Source organism: Tenrec ecaudatus, chromosome 8 (genome assembly GCF_050624435.1).
Source record: "Tenrec ecaudatus isolate mTenEca1 chromosome 8, mTenEca1.hap1, whole genome shotgun sequence".
NCBI lineage: Eukaryota > Metazoa > Chordata > Mammalia > Afrosoricida > Tenrecidae > Tenrec > Tenrec ecaudatus.
Window position 1 is genome coordinate 41,874,986 of NC_134537.1, and position 25,186 is coordinate 41,900,171.

The window sequence follows — 25,186 nt, forward strand, 5'->3', positions numbered from 1 at the left end:
TCCATCCATTGTGTCAAGCACATTTGTACATTGGTTTCCTTCATCATTCTCAAAACGTTTGATTTCTATTTAAGCCCTTGGTATCAGCTCCTCAATTTTCCCCCTCCTTTCATCCCTCCCCAACCCACCCTTCCTCATGAACCCTTGATAATTTATAAATTATTATTATTTTGTCATGTCTTACATGGTCCAAAGACACTGTTATAAGAATGAAAAGACAAGATTAAGTGAAAATATTTTTATATAGTACATCTGATAAAAGACTTGTAGTCAGAATATTCTATATTTTCCAAACTCAATAATGAGAAAATAAACATTTTAAATGGGAAAAATATTTTAAAATGCATTTCACCATAAAATGTTTTCTGTGGTTGTTGCCAGGTGCCATTGAGTCAGTCTGACTCCTAGCACCACTGAGAACAGTAGAACAAATCACGGCCCAGTCCTGCACCATCCCCACATCTGATCTTATGTCTGAGCCCATCGTGGCAGCCCCGGTGTCAGGGCATTCCATCGAGGGGTGTGGTAGTGACACCATTTGGTGTCAACTTGAGACTTACGAGTGAAGGGGTCGAATTTAGCCTGGCAACCAGGTCGCAGCTTGATGACCTCATTTGGAGCCGCTAGGGAGACAAATAGCTTGCTGGAGGCGTGACACAAAACACTCTCTGCTTGACTCCCTGCGAGACATTCCTGTTGACAAGCCACATGGAGACACACTGATGGTAGCCAATGCCCTAGAGCTGGAGGATCCACATGGAAACCCCTGCCAGTGCTGAGATACTTCCATCTCCACTGGATCCACAAGACTTTCCACCCGCTGGCCTGCGTTCTTCCTGTATTCAGCATCACTGCATGTGTTGTGTGAGTCTGAAGAGGAATTTATAGACTGGTATCAGACATAGGGGCCAATATCGGACTTACTGACTTGGTCTGGACTGGGATGGGTTGCTTTCTCAGTATTTAATTGCTCTTGTTCTTATACACATATGAGTGTCTATGAATTTGTCTCTCTAGGCAGCCCAGACTAACACAGGGTCCTCCTCCTTTTCATTGCCCATCTGCTTTGTCAAGCAGATGTCCTTTTCCCGGGACTCATATCTCCTGATGACGTGTCCCCAGTATGTGAGACGAAGTCTTGCCATCCTTGCTCCTAAGGAGCATCTTGGCCATACTTCTTCCAAGGCAGATTGGTCTGTTGGTACGGCAGTCCATGGGACCTTTCCTATTCTTTGCCAGCACCATAATACAAATGCATCGATGGTAAAAAATACATTAGTCATCAGAGAAAGGCAAATCACTACCACAATGAACAATTACTGCATACCTATTCAAAGTTAGAAAACAAGGCTAGGACTGTCACGTCAATTGCTGCTTCTAGAGTACAACTGCTGGGTAAGGTTGCCAGGGCTGCAAGGCTTCGCAGTAGCAGACTCCTGTCTCCTTCTTCCGTGGAGCAGCTGGTGGGTTCAAACCTCTGACGTTTGGACTAGCAACCTGTTAGAGCAGAGGTTCTCAACCTGTGGGTCGCGACCCCTTTGGGGGTTGAAGGACCCTTTCACAGGGGTCGCCTAAGACCATTGGAAAACACATATTTCCGATGGTCTTAGGAACCGAGGCACTGCTCCTCTATCAGTCTCCAGGAGGGTCCACCCACAAAAGAGTACCCAGTGTGAAGACTGTTACCCATGCTACACCATGCTTCAAGACAAAATTTCATTTACTTGTCATTATAAATAAATATTTATTTAGAAATAAATATTTCATAATATACAATTACATATTGTTTTGTGATGAATATATCCTGTGTATCAGACATTTACATGATGATTCATAACAGTATCAAAATGACAGTTATGATGTAGCAACAAAAATAATTTTATGGTTGGTGGGGTCCCCAAAACATGAGGAACTGTATGAAAGGGTCACGGCATTAGGAAGGTTGAGAAGCACTGTGTTACAGTGTCTAAACTTCAAAAGACTGACTAGATCAGGTGTTGGCAAGGATATGGACAAATAAGAACTCTTCATACCAAGCTGTTGAGAATGTCAATGGTACAATCACTTTGGAAAACAGTTTAGCAGTTTCTTAAAAAACAAACCTGTACCCTGCCAGCCCACTCCTCAAAACAAGAGCATGTTGTGGCAGTTACATAACCTACTGTCAACTTGAGTGAAGGGGTGAAGTCTAGCCATAGCCAATGAGACCTCTGGGCTGGGATGTTTCCTTAATATATGATTACTCTTTGATATAAAACTCTCTCTTACACATATATGTGTGTCACTGGCTTTGTTTTTTTAACATTCATAGTTTATTTTTTAATCATTTTGTTAGGGGCTCATACAACTCATTGCAATCCATATATACATCATTGTGTAAAGCACATTTGTACATTCATTGCCCTCATCATTTTCAAAACATTTGCTCTCCACCTAAGCCCCTGGCATCAGCTCCTCATATTTTCCCCTCCCTCCCCACTCCCCCGTCTTTCATGAACCCTTGATAATTTATAAATTACTATTTTGTCATATCTTACACTGTCTGACATCTACCTTCACCCACTTTTCTGTTGTCCATCCCCCAAGGAGGAGGTCACATGTAGATCCTTGTAATCGGTTCCCCCTTTCAAACCCACCCTCCTTCCACCCTCCCAGTATGGCCACTCACACCACTGGTCCTGAAGGGATCATCTGTCCTGGATTCCCTGTGTTTCCAGTTCCTATCTGTACCAGTGTACATCCGCTGGTCTAGCCAGATTTGTAAGGTAGAATTGGGATCATGATAGCGGGGAAGGAGGAAGCATTTAGGAACTAGAGGAAAGTTGTATATTGCATCGTTGCTACACTGCACCCTGACTAGCTCGTCTCCTCCCCGCGACCCTTCTGTAAGGGATGTCCACTGGCTTTGTTTCTGTAGTCTATCTGGATTAACACATTACGGGACCTTGGGAGTGGGGTACTAGAGAAACAAATCATGAAGATGGAGAGTGGGTGCTTGTCTGACCTCTGCCTCATGGTAGTTGTTCTTCTTTGGCTAGCCGGGGGTCAGATATGACCATGCAGTTTACTGGATTGCTTTCTGGAAAGAATATGAGAAGTTAAAGTTTTGATTACTTTTTTGGTTGTTGTCTTTGGTTATTCCTGTGTGAAATGGAGAAAAAGGAATGTGATTAATGTATATTTTGAGCTCAGGGGATGAAATCCCCCCATGAATTTCTTGTGACATGCTGCTTAGTGAAAATGGCTGACAGAAGGTCAAAATGGCTGACAGAAGGTCAAAATGGCTGACAGAAGGCCATGTCTTGGCTTGAGGCAATGCAGCCAGAGACCTAAGGCCATATTTCACATCAATGGAATAGTTGAGGTAAGGATGAAAATAAGATAGATAAGGATTGAACTTGACTGTTTTAAGAATTGAGTTTAGGATCTGGCTGTACTAGGTTTATATTGTTTTCTTCTGACTATTGTTATTATATAATATATAGAAATGATTATTAGAGAGTATGAAAATAGAGAGCTTGTAAGTCCACTTGCCTTCAGCCATTACATCGAATCTTTAAATGCTTATGACATTCCTGCAAAGAATGCTCTGAAAAGCTAAGCCCCACCCAGTGTCTTGAGTGCTCAGGACATTCGAAGGTGAAGAGACTTTCCTAGAGGGCTGTTGACAGATTTTTTTTAAAAAAGGAACCCCTTGATTTTTTTGTGTGTGAATTTTGAATTAGTGGTTTGTTCCAGAAGCTGGCAAAAAAAAAAATGGAGCCACTAAGAAACTCTCCTCTCTGGGACTGAATGTTAAAGGGAGCCTGCTTGCTAGGTAACCACTTGGATCCACTTGTTGAGTGGAAGTGAGAGAAACACAGCAATGAAGAGATGGGTTGAGTCTGGCCACTGACACCCAAGGACCTGGTTCACAGGGACTAGAGGAGAAGACGAGAGCAGGTTGACTGGTCTGAAGTTCGTGACCTAGCATAAGGGGGATAGGATTGTTAAGAATCTGTGATGGGGCCCATGGTCTAAAGGCAAGGCAGCCAATGGGCACCCTGATGAGGTTAAGTGAGGCAGCACACATAGAGTTGACCAGAACCTGACCAGATGAAGAGAAGAATTTTGAGCCTGTGAACTGGTGCGTATTATGGATGTGGACTTAACAAGGTTCCAACCGGAATGAAGATGCTTCACGTCAAAGAATATGATTGTTGATGTAAGTGGGCAGTATAGAAATTGGATACCCAAAATTGGGAGAATAAAGGCATGAAGTGGCTTACAAACTTTCATACATGGGGGGATATATTCATGGATGACAGGAGTAGGGTGTAGGTGTTCATTTAACTGCAGTTGTTAGGCATAGAATGTTGTTTTGTTCACTTATAGAATATTATGTTTAAATGAGGCTGGCATATTTTTGAATTGTTTGCATTTTAGTTCTATCCTGTTAGGTACAGATACGATTTTATTACTGTTTTATTTTAAAATTATATATGCCTAAAGAGTTGTGTAAAAGTGTCAAGTTGATAAGGGGTGGTCTGTGGCAGTTACATAATCAACTATTAACTTGAGGAAAGGGGTGAAGTCTAGCCTGTCAATCAGATCATAGCCAATAAGGTCTACGTGTGGGCATGGCCTTCTCCTGAGAGTCTGGGAACTCCTGTCTTCCTCCCTGGAGGCAGGACACACTCTCTCCCTAGAAGAAATTCCTGTTGACAAACCACATGGAGACACTCTGATGGAGCCAGGGCTCTGAAGTTAGAGGAGTCATATGGAGACCCATGTCAGTGCTGAGATGCTTCCGTCACCACTGGGTCCACAAGACTTTCTACCCACTGACCTGTGACCTTCCCATATTCAGCTTCACTGCAGGTGCTGTGTGGATCTGAAGAGGAATTTATAGACTGGTAGACTGGTATGGGACATATGGGCTAATATCAGACTTCTGGACTTGATCTGGACTGGGTTAAGATGTTTACTCAATATGCAATTGTTATTTTATATAAAGCTCTTCCTTGTGCACATATGCGTGTTTATGAATTTGTTTCTCTAGTCCCCCCGGACTGACACACATGTGTTCAAATCAGAAGCTCAAAGCAGCTTAACTGGAAAAAGTCCCAAAAGGAAAACATTCCACACGCTCTACAATGAATGGACAAGAACATCATGGTACATCCACATAGTAGAAACCTACTCAGAAGGAAAAAGAACAAACTGTCGATGCATATAGGAATGCCATAGATCTCAAAATAAGTAAGCAGAGTGAACGGGCGGTAACAAAAACAGCACCTTTTAGAATAAAATTCTAGAAAAGATCAGCTGGTGGGACACAAAGCATCGGCGTGGTTTGCAGGAGGAGGTGGGGTGAAGGAGGTACAGGGAGGAGCCTCGCAGGGGTGTGGAGAACAGATTCCATATTCTGATTATGGTGATGGTTCTACAGGTCAGGTCTGTCCTGTGTCGTAGCTTTTGGAATGATTACACTTCAAGGACTCGCGCTACTTGGATCTCGGCGATGCCTCAGTAAATGTGTAAAACGGAAAAGCAACCGGAACACTTTTAAACAAAGTTCCTGTCTTGTGCCTCTCTCCACCAATGGCACTTTCCCCGTTTCCTTTCAGAGACAGAGACCAGAGCCCGTGTGTTCCTGATGTCTCTCCGAACCACTGCTCAACTACTTGACTGCCTGCCTCGTTTTGAGAATCCAAGCCTGTCTCTTCAGAGAAATAGTTCATTCCAAGATCATGTCACTGAGTTCCGTGGACTTTATTTTTAAGTGTCTTAAAAAACAAAACTTTTTATTCTGGGTTCGATGAAGCTTTTACAGATCATCCGTTTTACGTTCCACAACACAGCAATGATCTTGCCCCGTTTCCATAATTTTTTGGGGGGGGACCAATCTTCCCCTTTGTCGTCCTCTTCACCCAAGTTAACACCCATCTGTAGTCCATCCTGTGACCTCCCTTCCCCCTGCCCTCCCGCCCTGTTGTTGGTAGGTGCTGTGGAGTTAGTCAAGCACGCCTGACCCTTGTCCATCCTCCCCATGGTTCTGATGTACTCCTATGACTCCTGGAACCGCCAGAGCTGGTTCCTTTCAGTGTGAAACCTTTTCTTGATTTTTACGATGCCCTCCTCTTTTTGTTTGTGGTCTTTAGAAATAGTTTTATTGGCCGATCATTCACATATCATACAATTTAATCCTTCAATAATGTTTCTTTAAATCATTTTATCGGGGGGCTCTTATAAGAACCCATACATCAATTGTATCAAACACACTTGTACATATGTTTCCATCGTTATTTTCTAAATATTTTCTTTCTACTTGAGCCCTTGGTATCAGCTTCTCTTTTTTCCCTCTCTTCCCCCCTTCCACCGTCATGGACCCTTAAAAATTATAGATTATTATTATTTTCATATGGCCCACTGTCTCTCTTGACCCACCTTTCTGTTGTTCTTTTCTCGGGACGGGGAGTAATGTTTATATGTCAATCATTTTCCCCTTTCTTCCCCTACTCCCGCCACCTTCCCCTACCCTAATGTATGGTTACTCCCATTATTGTTCCTGAGGGGTGTATCTGTCCTGGTTTCTTTGTGTTGAGAACTCTTAATCTGGACCAGTGTGCATGCTCCAGCCTAGCCAGATTTGTAAGGTAGAACTGGGGCCATGATAGTGGCGGGGAGGAAGCATTAAAAAACTAGAGGAATATTGTGTGTTTCGTTGGTGCTATACTGCACCCTGGCTGGTTTGTCCCTTCCTTCTGACCCTTCAGGATGATGCCCTTTTGTGACTGACAAATTTCACTCAGCACAATGTCCTCCTGGCCCATCCGTCATGAGGTGTTTCACAGATGCATCGTTAGTCTTTAAGCATCATAAGAAACTCTGGAGAGTATCGCTTCTCGGCCTTTTGGCTAAGATGAAGTGTAGAAACTCTGGAGAGCCTTGAGAAGCACAGGGATCTCAGAACGCTTCACGGTGCTCAGAAGCGGCTGCACGTGGATCAAGAGAGTGCTGCGCAGTTTAAAATCAGGAAAGGTGCGGGTCAGGGTGTGTCCTCTCACCGCCCTTCTGTGTGTGGAGCAAATCGTCAGAGAAGCTGGCCTAGAAGAACATGGCATCTGGATCGGAATCCTCACCGCTGGACCAGTAGGGGACCTCACGATAAACAGAGAAAAGACTGAAATTGTCCAGGGTTTCCTCTTGCTTGGATCCGCAGTCAGTGCCCAGGCAAGCAGCAGTCAAGGGCGCAAACAGCACACCGCACTGAGAGCCTCTGTGTTGAAGCTCAAAGATGTCACTCTGAAGACTAAGGGGCAATAGACCTAAATGTAGTTTTCTCCATCGCCTCATATGCATGTGAAAGTTGGACATTGAGTAAGGAAAACCGAAGAATTGATGCATTTGAATTATGGTACTGACAAAGACTATTGAAAGTACTTTGGACTGCCAAAAGAACAAACAGATCTGTCCTAGAAGGACAGCCAGAATGCTCCTGAGAGGCAAGGAAGGTAAGACTTCATCTCACGCACATTGGACATGTGGTCAGGAGAGACCAGTCCCTGGAGAGGGACACCATGCTTGGTCAGGGAGAGGGGCAGCGAAACAGAGCAAGGTCTTCGACAAGATGGAGCGACACAGGGCTGTACTGATGGGCACAGACGTAAGGACTAGGGTGAGGATGGCACAGGATGGGGGGAACTGCTTCATTCTGCTGTGCATAAGGTTGCCGTGAGTCAGAGGGACTCAGCGGCACCTGACAACAACAACAATGTCAGAGAGCCAAGGCAAACTAAGGGGGCTGTGCTCTCTGTTAGCAGTCTACGGGGCTGGATCCTCCATTGTCCTGTCTTTAGGTTCATTCAAGGTCATGTGCTTTGCTGCTTGGAAACCAACTCTCTTTGCTGAGACCGGACATCGGAGTGCCTTCCAGCCCCTCCTTTCATGGGCTCTTTCTGGGTGTCCGCAGTGTGTCCAGGGTGTGGAGACCTGACCCCCATAGCTCTACAACCTGTGGGGTTCTCCCTCCCTCAACTGCAGGGGTAATTTTCTATTGATTGGGGTGACAGTCCCGAGCCTGTGACTCAATCAGTCATGCAGACCCTGCTCCCAGAAGGGTTTAATACACTGCCGTTGCTGACTTGTCATGGTAATCACTTTTAAACCAGGGACCCGTATCTTGGTTTGCTCGGGGCCTGCCCTGGAGAGAGCAGATTCGGCTCTTGCTGCCCCCGTGGTTGCCCCTGCCATTCTGCTGCTGCTTTGCTGTTTCTCCAGCCTCTCACATTTCCCAGAGTCCCAGACGTTCGGAAAACAAGAACCAACACAATTTATAGGCAAATTCTGCTTCCTCTTTGGCTATGTCCCTATCTCCCCTGTGGCAATAAGAGAAAGGTCAGCTTCCTCTTGAATGGACAGAAAAGGGAAGAGGAAACATAGGACAAATCGAGGGAATAAACAATATGTTAACATCTGAAAATATTCCCAGCCTCGCCCCATACACAATCGAGCCCACATTCTGGGAGTTCCCAGTGGAGGGTGCCCTCAGGCCTGGCACTGAGTCCCAATGCTGTTAGCAGTTATACCCCAGATGGGGACCCCAGAGGGGACTGTGGGCCTCCAAGATTCATAGCGCCAGAAGGAGCAGCTTCATCTCACGCACCCCAGGTTGTCTCAGTGCCGCGTCTCCTGCATGTTGCCCCACAACCTCCCTCCTCTGCCTCTCCAGGACCCATTCCTAGGGATGGCCGGCCGGCCCATGACCCCGCTCAGGGCTCCCGTGTACCAGGAGGAGGTCCCCCTGCAGGGGCTTCATGTCGGGCACAGGATTGGGGGGACGGAGCGTGGTCTCCTCTTTCAGTGCCTCGCCCTCAGACAGGGATTAGCAAGTGGCCTGCATCTTGGTGGTACCACCGAGGACGACTGCATCAGATAACTTCCAGTGTACCTCTTTGGATTGTGCAGGGGCTACGTCAACATTTCATTGAGAAAAGTTGATACACGAGAATATGCGTCAAGCTTTACTGTCAGTGACTTAAATTGTACCGATATTATTTTGTACTCTTCCAAGGGAAATGTTATGATTATAGTTGTGGATCTTTGTCAAATGACAAAGACTTCTCTACCTGCCCCTTTGGATAAGCCACCTTTAACGACAGACTTTTCTGGTTCCCACTTCCTACTTCCAACCAGGTGCAGAATCCTGGATCTGCTCTTTCCACAGAAGTGTTGTGCAGGACGAGTGAAAGACCACACAGCTAATGGGTGACCCGAGCTGGGTCATCGGCCTGCTGTGGCAGTTTGCCCTTCTCTGATCCTTTCTGTTTACCAGGGGCCTCTGTAGGCAGGAGGCAGGAGTTAGATTACTTGACTTTCCCCTGGCAGATGTTTGGCTGCGCTCAGAAAGGCCTGCCTGATTGGCAGTTCCCATGGTGACCGATTTGCCAAGGATTAGCTCTGAGTGACTCATGGTTGGGGTGCCCTCCAAGGCCATCCTCTCTGAAACACAAGAGGCTCCCGGCTGTGGAGAGGGGAGAGGAGTTTGGAAGAACAAACACTTTCTGGCCCCTTGCTTCCCGCCCCCCCTCCAACCTCCGGTCAGACAAATATCATTTAAGTTATTTCAGCTATTTTATCCCAAGGGCAGGCAGCTTCCTGGGACGAGCAGCTGATGATTCGGCTAGAGCGGCTCTTCTGGGTTTGGAAATTCTGTCCCCCTGGCTGTCTTCGCTCACCACGCCCTGTGGTGCTGGGGGGAGTGTTTGGGGTGGGGCCTTACAGTGCTCTCAGCACAAGCACTCTCCTTTCTGCCACGCCGCACATGTCCCAGATGCACACGCACACACGCAGCCACTCCTGGCATCCGGGGCCCAGACACGTGGAGGAGGCAGGACATGGAAATTCACAGAGGATAATACCCCTTCTGTGAAGTCATGTAACCTTTGTCCCCAAATCCCAAACGTTTCCTGGAAGGGACAGGGCTTCCTTGGCCGGTGTTGACTGGCTTGTGGGCCTTGTGGGACACTCATGGGCCTCTGGTTGGCCACACCCAGTGGGCAGCATACAATCGTGGTGGGGAACCTTTCCCAGAATATCTCTAGTCACCCGTGTGGTCAAAAGCCATGTCATTGCTGTGCCTCCTTTGACCATTCTGGACCTCCCTCCCTCTCCCCACTCAGGCCTTCCCTGGGAAGCTCTGCGTAGCAGTTCCCAGGTACCCCCTCCCCATAGTTGCTGGCATTGGATTCACTGAGGGGATCCTGCCCTGGCTTCTGGGAGCCCATCATGCTGTTCCCTGGTTTCAGCCCACCTCCTTCACCCTCCCCTGCCTGAGCCCTTCCCGAGGCTATCTGTCTAAGAAACCCAGAGGCCCCAGGGAGGACGACCCGGAGATGGACAACTTGAAAAGAGGACAACTTAATTATTTGACACATGTTTCATTTAATTTATAGAATACTCTGCAATATAAAGAAAGCTGCCATAAACCTCCACAGGACTTACTATGATTATATAGCACACCATGTTAGGCAACCTGACTGGTCGGAGCACACTCTATACATACTCTCTTTGAAACTTCACCCCAACTTCACTTCTTTCTAAGATCCTAATTTCTCACGAAGTGATTTCCGCTTAGGCTGCAAGGTCCCTCACTGGAACTCCTTCCAAGACTGTTTCTCGTTTCGTATGCATGATTTCATAGATCTGTAAAGCCTTATGTCCCACAGAACCTGGTTCCATCTATGGGTTCTATTATTAACCCCACTGGACAGCTGAGTAGACAAAGACCCTGCTTATTTCTCCAAGCTCAAGAGCTCACTGGCACGGTAAGTGGCGAGCCCAATGCTTCCCAGACACTTCCGGTGGGATGCTGGGAGAAAGAACTCCCGCTCTTCTGGAGCTGCCCCTTCTGGCAACCCTCCCAGGAGTGCTGCCATTGGAGCAGCCCATTATGTGAAGCTGGTCTGTTCCAGCAGCGTTGATTGGGTGCAGAGAGACAGGCTGGGGGACTGACAAGTCTCACCTCCAAGAACAAAAGGGAATGGGTAATCCCTATGGGAACAGCTGAACAAACTAGCAGTAAACCAGGTAGGGGAGGAGTGGGCTTTGGGAACCAGACTAAGGATCATGAGAAAGCAGACTGGAGTCTTTGAGGAGGCAACAGGACCCACCATCCTTCCTGAGAGGAACTCTACCCTGAGTGGATATTTACCAACCCCTACTACAGTGGTTCCCAACCTTCCTCATGCCGTGACCCTTTCACACAGTTCATGTGGTGAACCCCCAACCATAAAATTATTTTTGTTGTTACTTCATCACTGTCATTTTGCTACTGTTATGAATCGGGCCACCCCTGTCAAAGGGTCGTTCGACTCCCAAGGGGGGGGGAGGTTTGCAACCCACAGGCTGAGAACCGCTGCCCTACTCTGTGCTAATTGTAGCTGCACAACAAACTGACAGGGAAGTTCCGTCTCATAGGCACCCTATGGACGACAGGACAAAACACCGCCCGGCCTGCACCAGCCTCACCTTGCTCTTCTGCAGTCCCGCCCCTGGGAAGGTAAATACTGTCTCCATTTGCAGATGAGGAAACAGACTCCGACCACCTAATAGACTTCCTTCTTGTGACAGTAAGGCGCCCCGGGGGCTTAGTGGTTATGCATTGGGCTGCAGTTCCGCAGTTCAAAACCACCAGCCACTCCAAGGGAGAAAGACAGTTCTTTCTACTGCTGAAGAGAGCCACAGTCTCGGAAATCCACGGGGCAGTTCTAGCCTGCCCCCTGGGTCCCCACGAGTCGGCCTTGACTCGAAGGCGGCCAGCTGTTGCTGCTGCACAGAAGGCAGCGGATCTGACTTGGAGATTTCAGCACATGCTCATTAATGAAAAAGGAAAGTCATAAGCGTATGGTGCCGAGAGGAGAGTAATTCCGATATAAATGGAAAGAAAAATGCAGCGATTCTCAAGGTCTAAGCCCCCAAGAAGAAACTTGGCCGGTCCTTGACAAGAGTAAGTAGGCCTTCAATGGACAGCTAACACGTGTGGGAAGTACTAGAAAAGCTAGTGAAACTGCCAGGGTTTTTTCAATCAATCAATCATCCTCATTTTCCAGGCACATGAAAAGAGGTGTGCACGTGTGCTAATTGGCAACAGATAAAAAGTTTCATGGATGCTCACCTGCTTTTATTGACTAAGCAAAGGCGGTCTACTGTCTGGATAATAACGCGTGATGCATAACCAACGGCAGAATGGGAATTCCAGAACCCCTGCTGGCGCTCACGTGGAGCCTGCACGTGGATGAAGAGGCCGTGCGTCCAACAGAAGAGGGGAAATAGCATGGCTTGAAATCGGGAGAGGTGTTCTGTCACCTGGCTCCGTCAGTCCATGTACGGAACAAAGAGCCCGAGAGGCTGGGCTACAGGAGAAAGACCTGCAGCACCCGGAGCGGAGGATAAGCCATTAGCAACTTGTTGGCTGAAAAGTGGAGATGACTTGACACACCGATGAAGATCGGTCTTCCGTATGCATTACACCGGAACATCAACAAAAGTAAAAATATGTACGACTGCACCAATAACCATCACCGTGATACAGAGCAAAGAAGACATTGAAGTTGAGACGGATTTCGTCTTTCTTGGATCCCCAGTCAAGGCCATGAACGCAGCGGTCAAGAGACCAAGGGACATATTGCACTGGGTGAATCTGCTGCAAAAGGCAACTTGAACGTGTTAAGAAGCAGACGTTCCCTTGAGGGCTAACGTGCCTGTCCTCAAGTCGCGGTATTTTTCATCGCTTTGTATGCGTGCGAAAGCCAAACAATGAAAGCGTGGATCCAAAGAACAGAAGCATTTGGATGGTGGGGTTGGCAAACAAGATTGATTCATTATACCACGGACTGCCAGCAAGACAGACAAATCTGTCTGAGGAACCGTCGCCACCCATGATGCTCTTTCGAAGCCAGGGTGGTGGGTTTTGTTGTGCTCACTTTGAGCATGCTCCCAGGGCGACCACCTGGAGCTTGGTAAAGCAGAGGCTCAGTGGGAAAGCAGTGAGCCCACGGGCCACAGGGGCCGCCTCGATAGGCTCACCCTGGCAGCCATTGTGAAGCCAGCGCGAGACCAGGCTGTGTTTCATTCTGTTCCGCACAGAGCCCTCTCTTAGGAACCAGAGCCAAGTGAACAGTGTCTTATAATAGCAAAGTCTTTGAAGTAAGTGTGCCGTGGTTAAGGGAGCAGAGAGAGAGAGGGAAAAAGAAAGAAATGACCCCTCTCAGCTGTTTGTGATTTAGCTGACATTTATAGTGACCGTTTTCTCCCAAAGCTCACTTTCTGTACGTCTCGAGCAGTGGTTCTCGACCTTCCTAAGGTCGCGACCCTTTCATACAGTTCCTCGTGTGTGGGGGAGGACCCCCCCACCATAACATTATTGTCCTTGCTACTTCATCACTGTCATTTTGCCACTGTTAGGAATCGTCATGTAAACATCTGATGTGCAGGATGCGTTTTCTTTGTTACAAATTGAACATCATTAAAGCAGAGGGATTCATCATAAAACAATATGATATTATATATTGTGAAATATTTATTTCTAATGACAAACAAATGAAATTTTGTCTTGAAGCATGGTGTAGCATGGGGAACAGTCTTCACACTGGGTACTCGTCTGTGGGCGTAGCTGCATGTGGGCGGACCCGCCTGGAGACAGATAGAGGAGCGGTGTCTCAGTTCCTAAGACCATGGGAAAGATGTGTTTTCCAATGGTCTTAGGCGACTCCTGTGAAAGGGTCCTTCAACTCCCAAAGGGGTCGCGACCCACAGGTTGAGAACTGCTGATATAGAGGATCTCCCTCCCCCCTTTCTGATATCTATTGAACCCGTTATGATGTCAGTGCCTAGAAGGCCTCTTACCTAAGCTGGCGAAGGATGGCCACACCAGCACACTTACACCTTTTAAAGTTGAGAATATAAAGATATGCTCAAAGGCCTCCAGTCAGACTGGAAAGACAAAGCGAAAGCCTTCATCCATATTAGGGACACTCCTTAGCCAAGTCACTCGGTGACAGCGTGCAAGTGTTGCCATCATCTTGAAACCAGGGTGGGGCCCGGGGTGTATTTTTGCATACGGCAATGAAACGGTTTCTTGGAACTGGCAGTTGTGAAACTCAGAAAATGGGGGGATACCCTTGGTGATTCAGACCTGGTGACGGAAATATCTGGGGGGTATGCGGATTACCAGTAATAAGTTCAGCTTTCTTGTGGGGGAGGCAACCCCTAATTCATCACATGACGGTTTTGTTTTCGCCAGGGGGAACCCAAGAAGAGCAGGGACGTTAAAAAAGAAATGGAGAGGTAATGGGACTTCGTGGAAGGAGCGCTGACTTGGAGACAGGAAGCTTGACTATTCATCTGGTTCAGTTGTTAATTGGCCTGAAAGCTCGAGCAAAATCACTTCCCCTCCTTGGGTCTCTGCTTCCTTGTCTGTGAAATCGGAGGTTAGAGTAAATGATCCCCAGGACGCGGCCAGCTTTCCCGGATTGTCTCCTTAAAGCAGTCTGAGGAAACTAACCAAGTCCAAAGACGGAATGGCAATTACAAAAGGGGCCTTGACTCCGTGTTTCTCACAGTGTGTTCTGGGGGCCTCTAGGAGTGAACGCAATGTTTCTTGTCTTAAAATCAGCACTCAACTGCTGATAGGTTTTGGGGGCAACACTGTGCGCTATCTTCCTAGTCTTAGAGCTAGGCAATGGATAAAGTCATATGAAGGGTACACCGGGGATCCCTAGTGCTGTACATTGAGCTATCAACCACAAGGTCAGTGGTCATCAGCAGCTCAGCAGGAGACCGAGGAGACTGTCCACCCCTGTAAAGGTTTAGAGCCTTGGAAACCCAAAGGGGCAGTTCTACTCGTCCTACAGGGGCACAGTGAGTCAGAATCAACTCGATGGTAGTGAGTCGTGTTTTTTTCTTGTTGTTTTGTTTTGTTGGGTGTTTTAAAAGGCTGGTCCTATCATGGAGGAAGCCTGGTGGCACAGTGTTAAGCACTCAGCTGCAAACTACAAGGTTGGTGGTTCAAACCCACCAGCCTCTCCCTATGAGAAAGTTACGGAGTCAGCTTCTGTAAAGATCCTCCGTTCTGCTCAACGAAGTATAGGCTGTTGGTGAGTCAGAAACCACTCAATCACAGTGCATTTGGTTTTGGTTTGGTCAGACTAGGGAAGCAATTACCGAGGTCATATGGTAACAATGTGTGATCATCTTGAGACAGGGAGGCACTATGTAAAAAAATCTAAATATAGGGCATGACGAAAGCAACCGAACCCCCAAACAAACACTGAACATTCATGCATCTGGGAGTATTAGTGACAGTACTACCGAGTCAGCCCTAAATCTAGTGCTAGTACTAACAGAAATATTTTTCAATTGCTCCAGTAGAAAGAGACCAAAATGGAGAATATAACACTTGCCAAGTATGAGTTAAAAAATACTGAATCAAAACAAATTTTCTACATGTCGCTAAGAAGCAAGACTTTCCTAATACACCGTAAGGAGAGAACATCTATCCAAGGCTTGTGCAGCAATGCATGGGTTAAATTCAGGATGTGACAGGACAATACGCAAACCACCCTAACAGATATGCACTTGGCCAGAAGCACCGCAGACCACCTGCACTACTTGCTATGCATGAAGGGCTTTGGTGCCCGTAGGAGGAGGGGGGGGTGGGGGTGGGGTCCTTGTCATGAGGTCAGGCTCTGCCCTCATCTCTGACCCCGAGCTTTGGGTTACCGGCAGAATAATCTCGATGCCTTCTGTTCCCACATGACACCTGTACTGCCCACAGCCAGGTGACCCAGGAGACTTCCCACTAGATGTCTCCTTGTCTCGGGCACTTCATGGCTATGGTGCCGACACTTTACCTGCTGGCTGCTTTGTCTCAAAAGCCAACTTAGGTCAGCTCACACCTTTCACCTTCCACTGACCATTATCCTCACGGTGGCTCGGGAATGTTCAAGCGGTTCTCTTAGAGAACTTTGTAGCCATTGACCCAGAGGAACTAGCGTTCTGGAAGCTCTGGGCTCCGAATGGCAGGTAGGGAGTAGCTTTTATACTTTATCTGCAGGAGCAAGGTCACAGAAGGGGAGTAGGCAGGGATTTCTAGTTCAGATGGGGTTGGTCCTTTGTAAGGGGCGGGAGGCGAGGATGGGTGCGTGCCAGGAATGTGGACTTCCATGGGGTATGACGGTGCATGGGGTTTCATTTGCAAAGGGTAAAATCCTCTATTCAGATTTCACTCACACCAGCCAGTTGGAAGGAGCCCATGCTCTAAGGTAGCTCAGTGACTAAGGGATTGTTTGATCAAGGAAAAGGTGTTTGTTATGAATACATCATCGGTTTGGAAGTAGGAAGCAGTGAGGAGTACCGTATATACTTGTGTATACGCCGAGTTTTTCAGCACAAAAAAATGTGCTGAAAAACTGGGGTTCAGCTTATACATGGGTCAGTGGTACCCCAGTGAGGACAGCGTCTATGATGACCTCACACCAGCTGAAGCTCTGCATTGGGATATGGATGATGATGAGGAATCCAGTTTTGAAGGACTTTAACTCTTTACATTTTAGCTTGGTTGCTGATTGAGCTCAGGGAATAGCACTCCTAAGGTATCATTGTTGATACCTCATTGTTTTTGTTGAACCTATTTTTCACTTACTGTGCTGGTTTACTAATGTTAAATGACTTGTCCTTTTATTTATGCTTTTCATTTAAAATAAATATTTAAATACATTACCCCACCGATGTCTCCATTTTTAGTAATTTTAGTTTCATTTGTTTTGATTATTGAAACTCACCAATAGCTTCTGCATTTTCCACCCTAGGTTTATACCGAGTCAATCAGTTTTTCTGGTTTCCCAGGTAATGATTAGGTACCTCGGCTTATACTCGGGTCGGCTTATATTCAAGTATATACAGTAATTAGCTCATCACTTCCTCAGATAGAAGAATAGATAGTCGTGGGACCTTCACTTGCTCACTTTTGGTAAAGGATCTGTAGGAAGCTGTCCAAAACGACATGCCAGGCTATCCCGGGTCAGTTGCTGCAAGAGGACTCTGCTCAGGGTCGGACTGTGCACCAATGGGTTTCCAGGGACTGACTTTTCAGAAGGGATTGCCAGGCCTTTTTTCTGAGGCGCCTCTACCTTGACTTGGGCCCTCCAGTCTTTTGGTTAACAGCCGATGACGTGGATGCTTGCCTCCCCCAGAGACTGCCCAGCTGCTGTCAGTTTGCTCCCATGTGTGCCAACGATTGTACGAAAACAGCCCAAACCAAACTCACTGCCATTGGGTTGATGCCGACTCGTGGAGACCAGATAGGACAGAACTGTCTCTGTGAGTTTCTGAGGCTGTAACTGTTAAGGGGAGTAGAAAGTCCTGCCTTTCTCCTGAAGAGCAGCTGGTGGTTTCGAACTGCTGACCTGGTAGTTAGCCGCCGAGGGCATAACTGCTGCACCACCAGGGCTCCTGCCAAGAACTCTAGGCTGTACTAACGGGGCAAATTGAAAATAATAAATAGCAGTATGGAGTCTCACAAAGCTGCATGAACGGGCATAAAAATGCCATGAGCTTGTGAGACCAATGAGGCCATTGTATTACCATAAACAGGAGAAGGCTCCTAGAATCTATCTATCTATCTATCTATCTATCTATCTATCTATCTATCTATCTATCTATCTATCTATCTATCTATCTTCAGATGAACAGTTAATTGGATTATATTTATTGACCAAGATGGCAGCTATCTGATGAGGAACTAGAATTAGCAGTGCTTGAAAGATGCACTGGTGCTTTGACATTTCACTGTCAATAGGAATTCAATGCTGCTAGTATTATGACCAAAAACACCGTTAACAAACATCTATGCCTTTCATTAGTAGTTCAGAATCGTGTTGTATTTTAGGTTGCTTCATACTGAGACCTTGACTCTCTTGTCCAGCATTTCCGTTTTCCTGGAGTTTCAGAATCATTCATTTTCCTTGCCCAGATGCCCAGCACCCAGTTTGTTAACCGTGCCACCCATTGTCTCCGGAGCTAGTTGCTGTCCTTGGGCACCCCTGCCGGGTCTCCATCCTTCTGCCTCCATCTCTGCGACTGGTTTCACAGCTGCTCTATGGGAACGTCACTACCCTCCTCGGTGATCGCTTCTGTTTTTCCTCCCTCATGTTTTATATCCTCGTCATTGGAATTCATTCTGTAATATTTTTCTCAGAAAAGGCAGGTGGGAGGTAAGTTTTCTGAACCCATGATCAGCTCAACTGTGCTTTCACTTAATTGGTAATCTGACTAAAATTCTAGTTTCAACATAATTTTCTCTCAGAATTTTTAACTCATCATTCCATTGTCTTCTAACGTTCAGTGTTATTTATGGGACGAGTGGTGCTGGTCTAATTTTGGTTGGTTAATGTTAAATTCGGAGTTGAGAAGCTTTTAAGATTTTTCCTAAAATTATGCTATGATGTATTCACCGGTCATTCTCTGTGTTGGGTCGCTGAGATGCTTAAAGTTTGAACACCTGTCTTCAGTTAAGGGAATGACAGCCTGGCTGTTTTTTTCTGCTAGGATTTCCTGTTAGTTGAATGTTGCAGCTCCATGCTTCCTTTTCTTTTTTGCTAAGTTTTTTACCCTTTATTTTTCTTTTCTAAATCCTGGAATATTTAACCATATCTTTAGGATATTTTACTGCATTCTTCGTTAGTGTTGGTTCCATCTCCCCCCCCCCCCCCCAGGACATTTGGATCCTTGTACTATGTGTTTGGTTTTTTAAAATGGCATCTTATATTCTTCCGGGATGCATCTGGATTCTTGATTCATTTTTTTTTCCAGTTCAAGTTTTTTTTTATTCATGTACTTGTTCATTTTCATGAATCGGGTGGCCTGTGTGGACTCCCCACTGTGGAGAGTCTCGGTTTGCTTGCCTGACGGCTCTCGCTTCACGGGAAGATGCATCGCAGCAGGCTGGCTCTTGGCGAGGGCTCGGTTGGGGAGCAAGGTCCACAGGAGAAGCCACGATTTTCCCAGATCTTTTAGCGAAATACGCGAAGGCTTCCTTTTTCTTCCCCTTTTCTCTGTGTTAATAGTCACCATTGACTCTGTTCCAGATATTTGTGGAAACCGTTCATCTGCTCAGAGCCCCTCCTGCTATTCTCTTGGCTATCGGCATTTATTCCATTGCCTTCTTAGTATTCACTCAATAGGATCTTGGGGATGGATGTTAGGAAAGAAAACGTACTCAGCCTATCAGTTTAAGCAATGTCTTACATTCTCCCCAATTTCTAAGACCATATACGATTACTGTGGAAAATTGAGAAAAACATATAAACGAAAAATCATCTGTACTTCCATCACCCAGAAACCACATCTCTGACATTTCAAAATTCCTCTATGCATTATTTAGGAGCCCCAGTGGCATACCACATTATGTGCTGGACTGCCATCCACAAGGTCCGCGGTTTGAATCCATCCACTCCTCCTCTGGAGGAAGATGGAGGCTTTCCAGTAGCAGGAACCCACAGGGGCCATTCAACTCTGTCTCATAGCGTCACCAGGAGTTGGAATTGACTCAATAGCAGTGAGTTTGGGTCTTGGTTTTTAAATTTTTAATATATCATTTATAATTACATCATACCAATGTTCTATTTCCTAAACGCCTCTTAAAATTAATTAATAGCTTATAAATATCTCTCCACATTACAACTTCTCCCTGACAATCGTATCCTATTGGAGACTGGGTGTTTCTTGAAAGATGTCTCATCACTTCTCCAGGCAGGCCCCCGTCTCTCGCCAGGTTGTTTTCAGCGCTCACAGCTACCAGGAAGCATGGCTAAGCCTCTTTGGTTAGATCTTTGCTCACTTCTCGGACTAGTTGTGCTGGATAAAATGCTCGGGGTGCAATAGCTGTGTGCAAGCCTAATGCAGGCTTCGGTCTCCGTCCAACATTCCAGATTCCCTCTGGAGTAGCCCTGCTTTCCTCCCCTTCCCCTGGGAGCGTCCAGGCGGGATAGTGGAGGATGAAGAGCATACATTTGGGCGTCAAACATACCGTGTTTGGTTTGATCGCTAGCTTTTCTGCTTGCAAGACGTGTGACCTGGGGCTGTTTTCCTTAACCCCATGAAGCCCTAGTTTCCTCTCTCATAAAATGGGGAACTGTTGCTGCTTTTGTGTTGCGGTTGTTCTGAGGATCGAATAAAATAAAAACGCAGGCCTCACGCTTAGCGCAGACTGGGTCAGGTTGCAAGTGCTCATCGTCTGTAATCACGTGTCACACCTACTCCGAGCCCTAAACCCAGCCTTTCAAAGCCACCTTTGGGCCCCACCCACTTCCTCTGTGATGCTCTCCTGGCCAGCACAGTCCAGCTGGTTGAGTCCTGAGAGCCCTGGGGAGCTGGCGCCTCATCTAACATCTACAGCAGCACCCCTCCTCCCCCAGCTGTGCCCACAAAAGCTGAGGCAGCCTGGGTCCACTAGTGGTCATTGTTCTCTATGGGAGGATTGAGGTGAAGATGAAGAGGGCTGTGTTTGGGGTTTGTTTAGAGCCATTAGGGAGCTTTGAGCATGGTTCTTGGTCCTGATTGAGATGACACCTGGCTGCGAGGACACCTGAAACCGCAGGTGTAATCTGTGGGGCTTTGGAGGAAAGGCAGTCTGCTAAGCCGGAGCCTTGGGAAGGGGGAGTTTGCTCCTGGGATCCTGGCTCCTGTAGGGGCATTGTGCTGGCTGGGGAGGCAGGCAGAGCTCAGATGCCTTCTGGTCTCGGGACACTTGTGTGGGTATCACTCCACCCGCATTACTTTGTAGGGTGATCAATGTTTTTGTAGCAGGCAGGCCTTTTCTCCCCAGCATGCCTGGTTCACAAGGTCCCTTTTATGAATGCTCCCCAGTTGACTGGGGAGATTGACAAGCAGCCTGTTTGCAGAACTGCAGATGGGACAGCTTGACCCCCAGAAGGCTTCCAGGGGCGGTCCTTGGAGGAGAGGGTTGGGGAAAAGGGGGCACTTTCATTCATAGAGGACCTTGCCTCACCCCTCTCTTATCTGTCTGTCTTTTAGGAGTGATGGCCGGCTTCAACATGGGGGGCGACCTCAGAGAGCCTGCTGCCAGCATCCCCCTGGGCTCCCTAGCAGCGGTTGGCATCTCGTAAGTTGGCGAGAGGGTGAGAAAACTTCTGGCAGTGGAGGGGAGAGTGCCCGACTGTGACAGGCCCATTTCATGTTCCTCTCCTCCTTTTAACACTCACTGGCCCGGAAAATTCCTGTCCGGTGGGTTCCGACTCGCTGCCTAGGCATGCCGCCTGGGGGAGGGCTGGCATTAACTCGGATCACAGATCTCCAATCCATTCTGTGCTTTTCCCTGGCCTCCTGCCCCTTCCCTCCCAGCCCAGTTTGGACTTTGGGATTATTTTTTCCCCTCTTTAATCACCGAGTTTCCAGGATCTTTGGAAGGAGCCTAGAGATGGGACGTTCTGAAACCAGACGGAGTAGGATGCGCCTCCCCACTCTGCCGCGGACTGGCTGCCTGACACAGCCATTTCCTGAGTTCTCAGAGTCTCAGTTTCCCCATCTGTGACATCCATCGGGATCCCGGTACCGTTAGGTTTCTGGATCGGGATACTGCGGTCTTTGCTTTGCAACGCTGGAAGAACTCACGCGGCAGAAGCGCTTTTGGAATCTGAGTGACTTTAAGGAGAGAAAGGGAAGTTTCAGGTAGTCCAGCCTCAGAAAGTACCCGCTGTTTCTGTGGCGTGGGAGCCACGCGGGAGTTCAGGGCTGAACACGGAAACCACGTGGGAGGAAAGAAGACAGGAAGCGGAGGACCAAGCCACGAGTTCGGATCCAGGAAAGCCCCAGCGGCGGAGAGGGCACGCAGGCTGGCTGGCACATGCCCCCCCACTGAGAGGACCCGCACCCTCCGCTTGCAGGGGGCAAGAGGGAGAGAAAGAGGTCCAGGCCTGCCCACGGCATTCCTTTCTCCCCACTGGCTGGGGAGGCGAGGTTCAGGGTACTGGCCGACCCTATTAGCTGAGTTTAAGCGCACCTGGGTGATGTCACGTGGCTGGTGCCTCCTCTGTGCGCGCTGGTGGACCTCCCAACCTGGGTCTTGGGTCTGAGCACGCTCAGTTCTGGATTTCCCCGTAGGTGTCTAATGTGGGTGCCTGATTTCCCAGCAGCCCCCTTTGTTGTGGCCCCTCTGAAGGCATTTGGGGAGACACCCCCACCCCCCAGTCTGTCCCTATTCTGCCTCGCAGTTCTTGTATCCCCCGATGGTGGCGGATTCCGTGAGACGCTCTGTGAAAAGGCAGAGTAGGAACCATGGTACGGATCCTCCTCTCCCGAGCTGAGCCGCCTCCTCCACCCGTGTGGTCGGCCTTCCTGGCGTTTAGTTGAGGCTCAGCTGCTCGCAGCAGCAGGCGCGGTGGCTTTGGGTCTGTTTCTGACCGTGTGTTTGCTTTCCCTCCATACCGTGAGGCTGTGTCTCACCTGCCTTGTGCGTTTCCCTCTCCACCGCTGGGAGAAACTCCTCAGCCCTTTATTTGGGATGTGTGCAGAGGCTCGCGCCAAGACACAGACAGGACACGCTCCTGAAAAGTGGGCAGTGCATGATCTATTGTAGCCGTGATATTGTAGAAAAATCCATCTATCCATTTCGTTTCACAAAGGCCGTGTTGTTCTTAATTTATTGTAACGTCACATACTTTATTAGCTAGGTGCATTGCAGCGATTTTATTTTATGCTAAATAAAGAGCCCTCATGGCATAGTGGTTATATGTTGCGCTGTTCACAGTAAGGTCAGCAGTTCGAAACCAAGGAAAGGCTGGGTTTTCTACTCCTGTAAAGACTGACAGTCCCGGAAACGCACCGGCACAGTTCTACCCCGCCCTAGAGGGTTGCCAGTGAGTTGAAATGGACTCAGTGGCAGTGAGTGTGATTTCTGAGAGTTGGGAAGGAAATGAAGACAACGAAATAAGAGTTGGCTCACGAGCCAACGAAGGGAAAAGCTTGCTGAATGAGAACTAGAGCAGAGGAAACTGGGATCGGATGCTCTTATTTTCACACAGAATGTTTGACCCAACTGCGACTGCTCAGACGGATCTTGAACTGTTCAAGATCACCTGGCATCTTGAAGGCAGAGCCAGGACACTGCCAGTTCCCGCCTTGCCACCACTCTCCATTGCCTGTGTGCCAGAGAAGAGCAGGGTTCCGGAGGCCTGCGACATTCCTGACTTGTTTGTCTGTTGTGGGAAGGCTGTGGGGCGTGAGGCTTCAGGTTGACACTGCCAGCCTAGGGCCTCTCCCTACACCCACGTGAATGGGGTTTCTCCTAATATAAGAAAGAGACAGCCATGGCACTATTTTGGGGGTAAGACGCTACTTTAGAGATAATATAAATGCCCTCCCAGAACACTGAGTGGACGGACCGTCAGGACTGGTCTTTCTCGTTAATTCTGAAACAGATTTGCGTGGGATACCGTTGGGTGCGATAAGGCGGGAGTGGGGGTGGGTGCTGGTCAGGCGGCAGCTTCACTCTGTTCTTGGCTTTACAGGTGGTTTTTGTACATCGTGTTTGTCTTCCTGCTTGGCGCCATCTGCACCCGGGAGGCCCTCCGCTATGACTTCTTAATAGCCGAAAAGGTGGGTGAGGCCTGCGTGCCCACGAGCTCAGGCTGCAGGCTCACTTGGGGGTTTCCATAGCAAATGGAAGTCTCCTCTTTGCTAGTCTTGTCAGGAGAGCGACAGGACGCTTCCAAAAGTCTGTAGAAAAACGGAATGGAAAGATAATGCGTTTTTTCCCTACCGTTAAAATTTTAAATTTTTATTTTATTTTTAATCATTTTATTGGGGGCTCATACAATTCTTATCACAATCCACATATTCATCAATTGTATAAAGCACATCTGTACATTTGTTACCCTCCTCATTCTCAAAGCCACCAATTTTTTAAGCCCCCTCATATGTCTTCTCCAGCCCAGGACTAAAGTATGGAACACCAACTGGATGGGAAAGGTGTATCTTCTCCTTCTGGGTACTGAGCCACAAGTAAAAATATTTAGAGAGCTAGTGATTAGATTGTAGGAACTCAATCCTCTCTTCATGTTGAACACCAATACAGCAACCAAGAATCTGGTCACCTAAAATTCTGAGTTAAACAAACCATCCATTTTTGCCAGAAATTCACCTTCCATGGTGAACAGAAAGTGCAGTTCACAAGATAGAAGGAAGAGGCAGATGGCCTGGGCGGGGGGGGGGGAGGGGGGGCTGTAGGAGGGAGGTGAGGAAGCTTAACCCCTACAGGCCTGCTTTACCCTGAGAACCCTGACCTTCCTGACTCTCCCACTGAGATCTCAGCAACTCCCACTGTGTAGGCCTGTGCATTCTGCCCTGGCAGCTTTGTTTCTAAGCCTACCCGCACCTTGCACCGAAAAGATTAGTAAATTCCTCTCGTTCCACAGTGCCCCCTGCTAGCAAGCTTGAGGTCATGGGACAGGCAAGGGCATTTTTTTGGCATCTCTAGAATTCACGAGAAAAAGATTTCCAGACATTTGTTCACAAGCTACCCCAAACTCTTGTTCTTGTTGATGGATGCTGTTCATTGGGTTCTGACTCATACTAAGCTACATACAGCAGAACGGAACCTTCCTCACAATTGTTGTGCTTGAATCCGTTTTCGCAGACATTGTGTCAGGCTGTCTACTTGGGAGTGGTCTTCTTTTTTGCTTACCTCTACGTTGCCACGCATCTTGTCCTTTCCCAAGAACTCGTCCCCCCCACCCCATGACATCCCCAGAGTCTGTGAGGGGGAGTCTTACCAGCCTCACTTCTTACTTCTCCCAAGACAGATTTGTTCCTCCTTCTGGCAGTCCCTGGTATAGTCAATATTCTTTACCCACACCGTAATGCAAAGCTGTCACTTCTCTGGTCTTCCTTAGTTATTGTCCCCTGCCTATGAGGTGATTGGAAATGCCATGACTTGGGGCAGGTGCACCTTGGTTCTCAAAGTGACATCCTTGCTCTTCCTTACCTTAGAGCCGTGGGTCTCAATCTTCCTCTGGCCGCAATCCTTTCATACAGTTCCTCATGTGGTGACCCCCAACTATAAAATGATTTTCATTGCTGCTTCATAACTGTCATTTTTCTACTGTTATGAATCGGACGACCCTTGTGA

The 25,186-nt window shown here is 47.7% G+C and overlaps 1 protein-coding gene across 1 annotated transcript in view; it reads left to right on the forward strand.

Annotated features, from left to right (window-relative positions):
* Positions 1-25,186, forward strand: part of SLC12A8 (solute carrier family 12 member 8) — a 160,961-nt gene that overhangs the window by 83,033 nt on the left and 52,742 nt on the right. The window contains exons 6-7 of the mRNA XM_075557165.1: positions 21,076-21,163; positions 23,568-23,655. Coding sequence (XP_075413280.1) covers positions 21,076-21,163; positions 23,568-23,655 — 176 coding nt within the window. The remainder of the gene's footprint in view (positions 1-21,075; positions 21,164-23,567; positions 23,656-25,186) is intronic.